Genomic DNA, 12,397 nt, shown 5'->3' on the forward strand with positions numbered 1-12,397 from the left:
ATTGCTTAATACGCTACACTTAGTTGAAATTTAAGAAGCTATCTCTATAGCTTTTGTTCATGTTGCTGAAATCAGTGTACTCTTAAAATCAATAAGAAATTGATGACAAGTGGATGCAGTAAGTGAGAGGCATAGAGAGCCATAAAGTGATCGACACTGCTCATGTCACAGGTATCAACAGAACTCTGTGCCTACATGTCAGGATACCTCCAGGAAGCTTATGATGTTTCTTATGCAATGAAAAGGACTTCTTTTTTTTCTGACTCTTTACAGAAGCTTAGTCTGGTCATTGCCTGTCAGTAATTTGCATTCATTTCCTACTAGCTAGCCAACATGTAAAATTGCCCAGTGATTCCTAGGCTGTGTAAAAGCAAGAGTTCATTTGTAGCCAAGAGAAGGCATCCCCTTTTTAGTAGTGTTAGTATTACATTTGAAGACTTTAGGCAGGAAAATAAGTGTATATCAAAGTTTCTAATGAAATTATTTAAAAATGAGAAATGAAATTACTGTAAAATTAAAACAGGTACTTCAAGTTAGTTTTGTTGAAAACATGAATGTGTCTTTTTAAGAAATCTATTTAATGTTTAAAAATTGTGTCCTATACATAATGGAGCCACAAGAAAGTTAAGCATTTTGAAAGAAAATTTTCAGTCGGGTCTGTGTTGTATTATTTTACCATTTCTAGGAACCGGACATCTAATACGTGCAGATAAAATGTGTAATATATGTAATGCAAAGAGTATATGGTACTTCTTTATATAGAGTATTTCAAATTAAGGAAAAGGGAGATTTACTAAGTTTGTACAGTCTCTTACATCTTTCTTGACTCATTCATTGCAGGCCCTGGAAAGTGAATTTGTTTCTTGCCAACTCCATCAGTGGATTGACCTTATATTTGGCTACAAACAGCGAGGACCGGAAGCCGTCCGTGCTCTGAATGTTTTTCACTACTTAACCTATGAAGGCTCTGTGAACCTGGATAGCATCACTGACCCGGTGCTCAGGGAGGTAGGTGTTAAGTTCCATATTATTCCAAAAGTTTCTGTCATCTCTCAGGCACAAATTTGGCTTTCCATCTCTTTCTCTGTAAATTTCCTTTAAACACAAATTTTTATAAAACATAAATTTCAGGGTTTTGACAAATGTAGGAAAGTGAATATTATATGTCAAAACCAAGTAATGAGACCGCTGTGTTCTTCTCTTGAATTATAGACACATGTAATGCACTTCAGTATTCCTATTTTACTTGTTTTATTTCAGCATCTTCATTAAAATGCTTATGCTCTGTGCATGTTATTAATGAAACGTAGTTAAATATTTGAAAAAGAATTGTTCACATTAAAATAAGCTGCTAGTGTGCATTTTCTTAATAAAAGCAAAATTACAGACTTCCAGACAGAATGCTCAAAAAAATGTACTGATAAAATACATGAGGGTATAGTATTTTATTCCAGAATGTTCTCCAAAATACATCAATAAAATAGATGAGGGCAGAGTATTTTTATTCCTGTATTTCTTACCCTGAAAGTTTATAGCTAACAGTTGGGAATTATGTGCTCTACTATGTGCATAAGTATTTTTAGTGAAAATATTCATATAAAATATTACTTAAATCACTTCCCCACTGCACAAAATGACTTCAGATAGGTGAAAGACTAACGGAGCAACAGCTGCTGGGTAAGTGCCGCTGCTAGGAAGCCACGTCCCAGCCTCCATTCCCCCGATAGTGGCCATCTGCTGGGTGCAAAACAAGCAATTGTGTCTACTTTTCCCATCAGTGGAATGCTTGTTTTATTTTTTTACTTTTAATTTTAGAAGTGGAAAGCTTGTAGATTTGGGAAGTAAAGCTCTACAAGAAAAATCTACATCCATAAACTTGTTTCTTACATACCTCTACAAAAACAAAATGGCTCCATTTGTATGGCTTCCAGCAGGGAAGAAGAGAGGAGAGAGACTTGAGATCGGTGCTCATTGGACTCTTAGGGCTAAATAGTCAGAGAACACATTGTAAGCATGTCATTAGGTGCAGTGTTAGATCACGTTGTGCGTGTGAGGAAATGGATTGTGCCTGAAGCTGGAAGAAGGGAGCAGAGATGCAGAATAAATGAATGAGAGAGAAGACAGGTATTATGAAATTCATGGGTGAAAAAAGGGATTTTTCTCTGCAAACCATTACACTCGCCTGATTTAGTAACCCCTGTACAAACTGTAATCAGATTATTTTATAGAAGATCATTCTGAGCTTAATTACTTTTTTCACAATACACCTTTGCCCAGTTCTGTAAACACCTTACAAATTATATTCTCCTTTTAGAACCAATAACTTTAGAATCAGGAAAAAAAAAAAAAAGCAATTGGAGGAAGCTTATCCTTTTATCCCAAGGCCACCTCCAAATTGGTTTTTGACTTTTAAATACCATAAACCTTTTTACTTCTGAATAGCTGATCATACCTTTTTATCCAATATAGAGTTCTGTCCTTGTAAAGAAAGTTGCAATTAATCCTCTTGGGGAAAATATAATTTTTAAGCATACTGTACGTAATGAAAGTACAAGACAGCATTACAGTTGACAGACATATGCAGGTTTTTAGTATTTATATGAGAGTCAGTAAAATGATAAATGGGAATAAAAAGAAAATGGAATTAGAATTGAGACTTTCTTTACATAGGTATTGTGTTTATTATTTAAATTCTATAAAAATACCTGCTTCTGTAAAATTTCACATCCTTGCTTTGGACAGTGGGGGGAAAAACTATGCATGGGACTTACTTATCAAATTATAGGACTTCCCAATGAAATACTACATGAAAATGTATAATTTTTAAAAAGTTTTAATTGGATGAGAGTGGTTCAGCCATGGTGTTCGCTTATTATAAAGATGGTCTGAACAATATGTTACTGCTCCTGATTTCCTCATAGTGAGACCAGTTGCCAAGCACTAGGCAGCCTGAGTTCAGGACCCTCTCCTTCTAGCATTCTTATTCTGAGCACATAATTGTTGAATATGGAGGTTCCACCAGAGAAACTTCCAGAGGCATTCTGTGATAGATATGTCCTTCTACCCCAGCTCCTCTCCTGCCACCCTGACCCAAAAACTCTGATATCCGTTCTCAGAATACTCTTTTAGGGAGCACACACCTGGAACACGGTTACCTTTCTTCGGCCAGCCAGCAGAGCCGCAAGCACACACCAGCACAGAGAGACATTTGCTCTGACCGCATGGACCTTTGTCAACTCAAGTCTGCTTAGGAAGATACTTTATCTCCTTAAGACCGCTAAGACATGCTTATTACATTGTAGCCAAAGCCACAGACTAAATGGTAACAAGGGACATGAGCTAACTGTCCTTCTTCCTATTCCCCACATTTATCTCCTCTACCCCAGAAACCTAACATATTCTGAATAACGTCCTCCACTCATTCAAGGCTTGAGTGAGATATAGCTCTCCATTCTTACCATATTAGTAATTAAAACTGAGATTCTGTGGGAAAAAAAAAAGTACTGCACTATCATTTAAGAATCCACATAAAATCTGTAAGTGGTCTAGTGTTGGCCAAGACGTTTGATCTCCCTCTACGTCAAGTGCTCTCTCTATAAAGAAGGATTAATACATGACATATTTGCCAACCTGAGAAGTGTTTAGCATCTACTGTCACCCAAGAGAACTCTGTAGATAATGTAGATAATGTGGAATGAAGTGCAGTATATTCATTATTTGGTAGCCATTTACATCCCCTTAACATATACATTTTCCCAGTGAGGAGGCCTTCTAGGAGGCACAGCATGTTTTATGAAAACATCACTGTTGAGATCCCAGAGGACTAGCTATGGTACCATGACTTGTGAAAGTTGATACCTACCTAAATGGTTGGACACAAACTCTTGGAAAAAGCATTATTCAAAATGTTAGCCCTCTTATGTAGCTTAATGAATTTCCTTTATTTGATAATGTTTGTCTTTGTATCTTTTAAATATTAAGATCATTACATTTCACATAGGTAAAACCTGAGGAAGATTATAGTTTCTTTTTTTTTTTTAAAGATTTTATTTATTTATTTGACACAGAGAGAGTGATCACAAGTAGGCAGAGAGGCAGGCAGAGAGGGAGAGGGGAAGCAGGCTCCCCGCTGAGCAGAGAGCCCGATGCGGGGCTCGATCCCAGGACCCTGAGATCATGACCTGAGCTGAAGGCAGAGGCTTTAACCCACTGAGCCACCCAGGCACCCCAGATTATAGTTATCTTATACTGAACTCCAGCTAGCCTAAGGAAGGTGATTTTTTGGATGCTTAAATTAAGCACTGATTTAAACAATAAATATTTAATATATGAATATTAGTATGTCTCTTGTGAAAAAATTATATATATCTCCTATAATCTGTGTATAACTTTGAGCTTTGAAGTCAGGGCTAAAATTTGAGAAATGGCTTAAGGTTATTGATTCATTCTTCCTTGACAGGTGAACTCATGAAGCAGCACTAACCACAGCAATTATGGCATTAAAATGTCAAGAAATTAGAGGTCAGAATAACAGATAATTTTCTTCTCTATGTCAGATTTAAAATTGACATTCTCTGACAGCTTAGGATCTTTGCCTGAGAAAAATATGACAGCTTAACTTATTTTATACTTGTAAAGCAGTAACTGATAATAAACTTTATCATGACAGCCTCTGGGCGGAAACATGACAGAACAGTTCTGGTACAAAGCTTTTCTTAATATGTAAACACTAGATCTGTTGGATCTAGATATTATTTAAATTGTCTTAAGTCTTGGCTTACATCATAATCTTCTAGATACGTTATTTCATAGATGAGCTCAACTATTTGAGCAGTAATTTTAAGCTCTATGTAAAATTAATTTTACATATTAATAAAAATGATGTGATTTGCTTTATATTTTTACTTACCAAATGATGGCCATGAAATTCCACCCATCCTATGACCTACTGAGGAAATAAAATATTCTAGTTAGTAATTATCAGGTCCCATGGTGTTCTAATTCTTTTCTACTCAAATATAGTCCATAAACCAGTAGTAACACCATCACCTGGGACTTGTGAGAACTTCAGACTCTCAGGACTTTCCAACCTAATAAATCAGAACATGCATTTAAGGAGATCCCCAGGGACTTGTCTGAGACATTAAAGTTTAAGGTGTATGAGGTGTATAAGAAGATCTGGAAAGCTTTTCTGCCTCTCCTATAAAAGGAGAGAGAATGGTGTGATGAACTTCCATGTACCTATCACCGAGTTTCAAGCTTTGACTGAATTGCTTCTATATCCCTAAGCCCTTGACTATTTTCAGGTACACTTGCCATATCCATCTAACCCCATCTAACTCCGTATCCACTGTCCGTCTCCCCATCCCATAGGCATCTCAGGATATCCAGGGAGAGGGGTCAAGCAGGTTTATTTTGAAAAACAAAAACCTTTCCAAGCATTTCTTACACATCCCCAGTTAAAAGCCATTCATCTAGGCCAACACTCTCATAAAATAATTTTTCCAAGGACACCTGTCTATGTAGTGCCAGAGTCAGCTTTGGGTGAGGTCTCCTGATTCTCAAGTCGGGGTTGCTTTAATCCCTTTACTTCCGAGGGATTTTAAAATAACAGTAATTACTAATACTAGGGATTTTAAAGTAACAGTAATTACTAATACAACTAGTTTTAGAGATGATATTCTTCTTACTTTCCAAATGATTCTTAAAAATGAGGGACACCTGATGTGTATTCCCATTTCACTAATTTAACCTGTAAGGTTTTTCTTTCTATTTTGTTTGTGCTTTTGAATTTCTTAAAACTCTCCACTCAGTAAAACTTCCAGGAATTACAAGGCAAATTTTAAGGTAGTTTTAAGAAATCTTTCTCAGTGAGATGCCTTCGTGGCTCAGTTGTCTAAGTTCAATTCTTAATTTTGGCTCGGATCAGGATCTCAGGTTATGGAAATCGAGCCCCTGTTGAGCTCAGCGCTAGGTGTGGAGCCTGCTTCAGATTCTCTCTCTCCCTCTGACCCTCCCCTCACTTGCCCCTGCTCTCTAGAAAGAAAGAAAGAAAGAAAGAAAGAAAGAAAGAAAGAAAGAAAGAACGAACTCTTTCTCAGCCGTTTTATTCATTGTTTATTTTAACCACTTTCCAGAAAAACTTGTTTTGTCAGTGTTAAGAGTTCCAAAGGCACTAGGGGATTATGGCATAGTCAATAGTTGGTTAGTAGAGATTACAAATTAAATGTCACATTCTTTTTTTATATACTATACTCTTATAATGAGTGAAAAACATTTCATTCTACAAGTGTTTCTAAAATGGATCACTCTTCCAATCATGGATATACTTACTCAAGCCTGTCTTCCTTAAAGTATGATTATATGGTATGTAAGAGGCAATAAAAGATGATAGAAAGGTAGAATTCAGATAATAGGTTTTATCACAGCTAGTCGTTACAATATGAGACATTAAGTGAGTCACTTTACTTTTACGTACCTTGGTTTTCCCACCTAGAAAATGACAGCAGAAATGATACCTAAGTCTATATTTGAGGGTCATATCAGAAAAGATATGGGAAAACACTTTGTAAACCATAAAGCACTACACAGATACTGGCTATCATTACCTAAAAGCATAATTAAATGTACTATCTTGGAAGAACTTTCGTTTTAATAATTCATTTCTCTATATCATCATATGTGCAGTCGATACTGCCAAACTGAAAAATGACTTAAATGACTTCTCTTCGACAGTGGGAGGTATATACACAGGCCTACCACAAAAGGCTATTTTTTGGCAAACTATTAGAACATATGGGCCATGCAATATTTATTTATTAATGCATATGTACACATTTATCTATGCTGGAACTATTAAAACACTAAATACTAAATTTTAATATTACCAGTAGTTATAAAAGTGTGGCATTTTTAGTCCAATTTCTTGTTACTAATATTTCTTGGTCTTCTTAGATTATATTTTCTGCGTTTATCTCTTTCTTTGATCTGACAGGGATAGCAAAGCATTCCTTTGGACCTGCTTTAGTGAGAATATGCCCAAAGAAAGTAGGATAGATTCCTTCAGTTTTCACTTTATTTTCTTGCTAAACCATTCCTGCTACTACAGAAACCTGACATGATAAGGCTGTCAAGAACCACAAGACAGACCTGTCTTTAACCAAAACAGTTACAGTGCTGGCTTTTCTAGAAGATGAGCTCATAAAATTTATAAGGAAAAAATGAATCCGCTTTTCATCCTAATGATGTAAATGATGGTATTTGTAGGGATGATACTGATGGCCGTCTGGTCATTGCTTATTCCTTCTGTGTATTTGTTATCCCTTGTCTTTTCCTTCCCCCATATCTGACTCCTTTCTACTGTCTGATGAGGGATAGCAACACCTGCCTTGTGGATCACTTGAGTGGGTTGTAGCACAATGTTGCCCATTTATAAGGCCATGATGCCTGATTGTTTTCATGTGGGGGATGTTCGCGGTTTTTCTCCTGGGCATTTATTCTGAGATGTGATTGCAACAAATGATCAAAAAAATGGCTGATAAAGATTTCTTAAAACCATCTTCATTTTTTCCCTATAATTGCTAGAAGTTTTACTGACTTAAAAATGTCAGCAAATTCAAATGTCAAAATAAAAAGAAAGAAAAATAAAATAATAAATAAAATAGGAAGAAACCCCCTACATTTTAAACTATGGGAGTAGAAAGACACATGAGGTATTCCTTGAAGCTTAAAGAATCGTTTGGGAGCAAGAAAAATTTTATAATCCCTAAAACTAACAAGAGTGTAGTTTCAGATGTGTTTGTATGTTGTGTTCCTCACTCAGAGCAGTGAGACTTGCATTGCAAAGAATCAGTGAATAAAGAAGTTTCTATGTAGAAATTAGTATCAAGAAAATTAATGACACACATTTGATTTTGATGAGTGAATAAATCTTTAATTTAGGTTTATCTTTTCTCCTTGTAATTACTGCAGTCCTTAGCTAGTCCATGGTCATCAATCGTCCACTAGGAAAGCATAAATAATGCAGCTAGTCCAAGTGGAATGTGTGTCATTTATGTGAGATGTGCTTTTTCTCATCTTTGTGTTATTTTTATTGCGTAGTGTTGAGAAGTGCTAATTATTGATTTTCAGAAATTAACAGCAAATGCTTTCACAAGAATCTAAAGTCATATTTTACACAAGGAAGAAGGGTGAAAATTGCAGCCTGCTGTTTGTAATAGAAATAGCTGGAAGGGATTTCCTTATCTTCTATTAACATAGATTTCAGTTATATTACACAGTTGTTACCTTAGCATAAATTAACAATTATTCAAAACATATTGCATGCTTCAGTTTGTTGAAGTAGATATTACTCAATCTAAATACCTAAGCATTTCAGTTAGATGTTGGGAGCTCATTTTTAAAGGTTTTAAACATATTGATAATGAACCTATTTAAAGCCATTTGAAATCTGAATACAGTATATCTAAATTGCTGTTTCCCATTTATGTCAAGATCAAAAAAGAGTACTTTGTTCTGCCAAATAAATGAAATACTATTTTTTAATCTGAATTTAGCCTAATAAAAGTATATGATTTCATTTTGTAATGTTTATACCACCACCTGGTAAACCTTTGTCTTGATGTCATTCCACTTCCAGGCAAATCTTCTCAACTTTTATTATTTTCCTTATTTCCTTTCCATGATCAGACACTCCATGTGAACTTATTTGATGGTGAGGAAAGGTCATCACCGGTACTACGACTTGTCTCTCATTCCTCCTCCTCCACCACCATCTTCCCCCAACTTCCATTTCCTGCATCAGCCAGCATTGAATTTCTTTATATACATTGATTCAACTGGGGAGAATTAGGCAGGAACATTGTACTGGTTCTTCTCACATTCCATAAGCATTTCTGGGTTGAGTCCTTTACTTAGGTACTACTTAATGGTCAACCCAATGGGCACTTGGGTGGCTCAGTCCGTTAGGCATCCATCCGACTCTTGGTTTTGGCTCAGGTCATGATCCTCATGGTCATGAGATGGAGCCCCGGTCGACTCCACAATGTGGAGCTGTGGCCTGCAACCCAGCCACTGGCAAACTGGCACCCAGCAAGGAAGGACCAGAGGATAAGTTTTGCGTCCTCTTCCTATTTCCTGTCCTGCGCTCTCATTGCCCAAAAAGATTGGGAAGATAGAGGAGCAAGAGAGTAGCAAGGATGCAGTCTCTGAAAGCCAGTCTGTCCGGGGCAAGGAAGATGATCCCGCTCACTACTGTGTTCCCCCTGAGTTAGTCACAGTGTTAGGCAAATTTTTTTTTTTAAGATTTTATTTATTTATTTGACAGACAGAGATCACAAGTAGGCAGAGAAGCAGGCAGAGAGGTAGGAGGAAGCAGGCTCCCTGCTGAGCAGAGAGCCCGATCCGGGGCTAGATCTCAGGACCCTGGGATCAGGACCTGAGCTGAAGGCACCCAGGCGCCCTGCGTTAGGCAAATTTATTTAAGGCATCCAGGGTGGAACAGCCACTACCTGCCACATGAAAAATACATGTACTTTTCCTACCTGAGTTGACTTTTACTTATCTTTAAACATAAAAATTGATCGCTTCTCGGCCTTTTGGCTAAGATCAAGTGTAGTATCTGTTCTTATCAGTTTAAACATAAAAATTGAGTGAGCTTGCCACCAATGGCACTGACCTAACTTGAAGAAAAAAATGTTTGGGACGGAGCATTTTTTTTTTTATCCAAAGGATATGGTGCTTGCTCTTCACCTTCACTGTTCACATTCCTTTGTTAAGTGAGATGTGTAATATCATCATTATAACTCATCAGTCCAGGCAGAAATAGTACTCGGCAAGAGGATAATTCTCTTCTTTGTTTCTTTTAGGTTTATACTGAAAGAATAAAACCAAACACTGAAGCATGTAAATGAACAATTCAGAATCCTCTCTCTCAATAGTGCCTAACATGGTCTGATAGTTACAGCAAATGTGGTTCTCTTTTTCACTTGAGTTATTAAGTACTTACTGAAATATTCTAAAAATTTTGCTCGTATAGACTTAGCCTTAATGCAGCTGATTATTAAAACAAAAGGAAACACGATTGTTCTTCTATTGTGTAGTTTCTATGACAAATTAGAAGCAGTTGAATATAAAATAGCATTTTTAATTTTTTATATAGTTTAATGTTTGTAAAGCAAGAAATAATAAAATGCAGATATTATTTTCTTGATTTATTTTGCTCCTGTTTTTCTAGCATTAAAAAGTAATGCTTTATATGATCTTGTTTTATTATAACAATAAACCAGAAGCAAAAGCATATCAGTTAAAATACAGTCTGCCATTAAGTAATCTTTTCTTTTATCATTTCAGACTTTTCAAAATTCCATTCCTTTTTCCTATTTGGTATAGAATTGGTAGAATTGGAGGTAACACAGAAAGATGATATAAATCACATATATATTTTTAATTGTATGTCAAAGGTGTATTTTCTGGTTAAAAAAAAAAGAATATCCACTTTAAAGCATTAAAATAAAACCGTGCTAAGTACAAGCTATAAAATGAAATAATACAGGAAATTTTTAGAAAATCCTTTTCTTTGTCCCCAAGGAATCACTTTTGCTATTTTTATTTTCTGAAAAATTATCAATAATTAACTAGTAATTTCAGCATAGTCTGATATTTGCCTTGTGGGTAGCACAACCTGTCGTACTTTATAAAATGCTGACTTTTCTGGAAAACAATTTAAAAGATGACACGGACCAAGCAAAATGGATGAACTAGGTCATTTGACAGCTTTACCTTATTAGCTTCCTCTCACTGTCTTTCTCATCACTTCAACCTTATGACACGTCACCAGAAAGACAATACTAAATTACACTTACAAATGTAAATGTAACGAGAAGTTGTAAAGATTCTACAGGAGAAAAATGTATTTGGATTAAAGTTTTGCATTGTGGAAAGGCAAGTTTAACCGAAGTTTTTATCTCTTGGAGACCAAAGAGGGTGTACTCTAGATAACTAATAAACACAAGGGAAGGGAGAAAGCTTGCTTATTCACCTACGTAGTAATATCTTTCTTTTAGAATATTTTGAATTTATCAGTAATTTGAACATCATTCTGAACTACCACTTATCTGTCACCATATGTAATTATACCCTGGCTATGAAAACGTTCATATTAACAGGATACACATAATGCGTATTAGCCACAGCATATTTACTTCCTCTTCTGAGGATTTAATCCCAGCTATGTATCGGTATTTATAGAGGAGGTAGCTTTTGTTTTTGGCGGGGACGGAAGGCAAGAAGGAGATAAAAGCAATTAAGCAAGAGGTGCAGCAGGTCGAAGGAGTGAGGTGTGTGTCTCGGCCGTCGCCAACACAGATGGCCCCTTTGTGCAAATTAAAAAAGAAACCCTCATTAAAAGAGGAATAATAAAAGGTGCTCCTTCCTTTGGCATTTGAAGTATATTCTGTCCTTCATTTGCTCCCCAACTGGGCACCTCTGTGCAGGACATAGATGATGCAGTTGTACCCTTGGCCCTGACCTTTGCATAGCATAAGACTAAGAGAGAGCTTGTTGAAAATAAGTGAGAAAAAAAGCAGAGCTTGATGAAAATGTGGGTAATTTTGTAACTTGGCGGGTGGGTTCTGGAGGATTTTACAAAGTGGGCCTATCTAGAAGGTAGGGAGGGGAAAAACAGGAAACTGTCCCTAATAGGAACTTTCCCTAATGGGAGCTTTGTATTACATATAAGCAGGTAGAACTGAATTATGTGTCCTATGTGTGTAATGAAATGTGAAAGTGCTGTTCTGGTTTACTTTGTGCTGCTGTTCCTAACTTAGGTCACATGTTTCCCTCCTCTTGCTTACCCCTAAAAAATTTCTTTCCTATTTGTAAAACACCAAAGATTTTGTCAGTCACATTTGTTTTGAAAAATCTACTGTTTTGAGCCCATTATCCATGCTAGATTTATATGACATGTGTAAGATTTCTGTCACTGTTTATTATATGTAAAAAGTTAGGATCACTGACTGATTCTGAGATGCTTGTCCTTGCCGCATCGCAGCACTCCAAATTGCAGGGTGTCTTACAATGAATAGTGGATCATAGTTTAATTAGTAACATTTTCTACATCTTAATATTATATAAATTAATGATGCTTCTCACAAGAGATAACGTCTGAGATTCGATGAAGCTAGATGGACAGACTTATATCCCAAGTTTTGCTCTTCTGTCAAACATGTTATAAAAGTCGTGGGCTCACGCATACCCTATCGGTTCTTTCTTGCTTCAGTGGGAAGTGCAGAGCAGTAGGCTCCCTAGGCACTGTTTGGCTTTCCACAGTTTCAGTGACCCGAGGTCAGCCATGTTCTAGAAGCAGTGATTCTGACCTAGCCTCAGAAGGTCAGCAGTA

At 36.4% G+C, this 12,397-nt stretch overlaps 1 protein-coding gene and 1 pseudogene across 11 annotated transcripts in view; both read left to right on the top strand.

Moving 5' to 3' along the window:
• The window catches only part of NBEA (neurobeachin), a 678,500-nt gene that overhangs the window by 636,855 nt on the left and 29,248 nt on the right, over window positions 1-12,397 (top strand). For all 11 annotated transcript variants that reach the window (XM_013044893.2, XM_013044895.2, XM_045069766.1 and 8 more), the window contains one exon: window positions 841-1,008. In XM_013044893.2, coding sequence (XP_012900347.2) covers window positions 841-1,008 — 168 coding nt within the window. The remainder of the gene's footprint in view (window positions 1-840; window positions 1,009-12,397) is intronic.
• LOC123389060 lies at window positions 9,581-9,799 on the top strand (annotated as a pseudogene).

This window comes from Mustela putorius, unplaced genomic scaffold (assembly GCF_011764305.1).
Source record: "Mustela putorius furo isolate JIRA1106 unplaced genomic scaffold, ASM1176430v1.1 tig00003942_pilon_pilon_pilon, whole genome shotgun sequence".
NCBI lineage: Eukaryota > Metazoa > Chordata > Mammalia > Carnivora > Mustelidae > Mustela > Mustela putorius.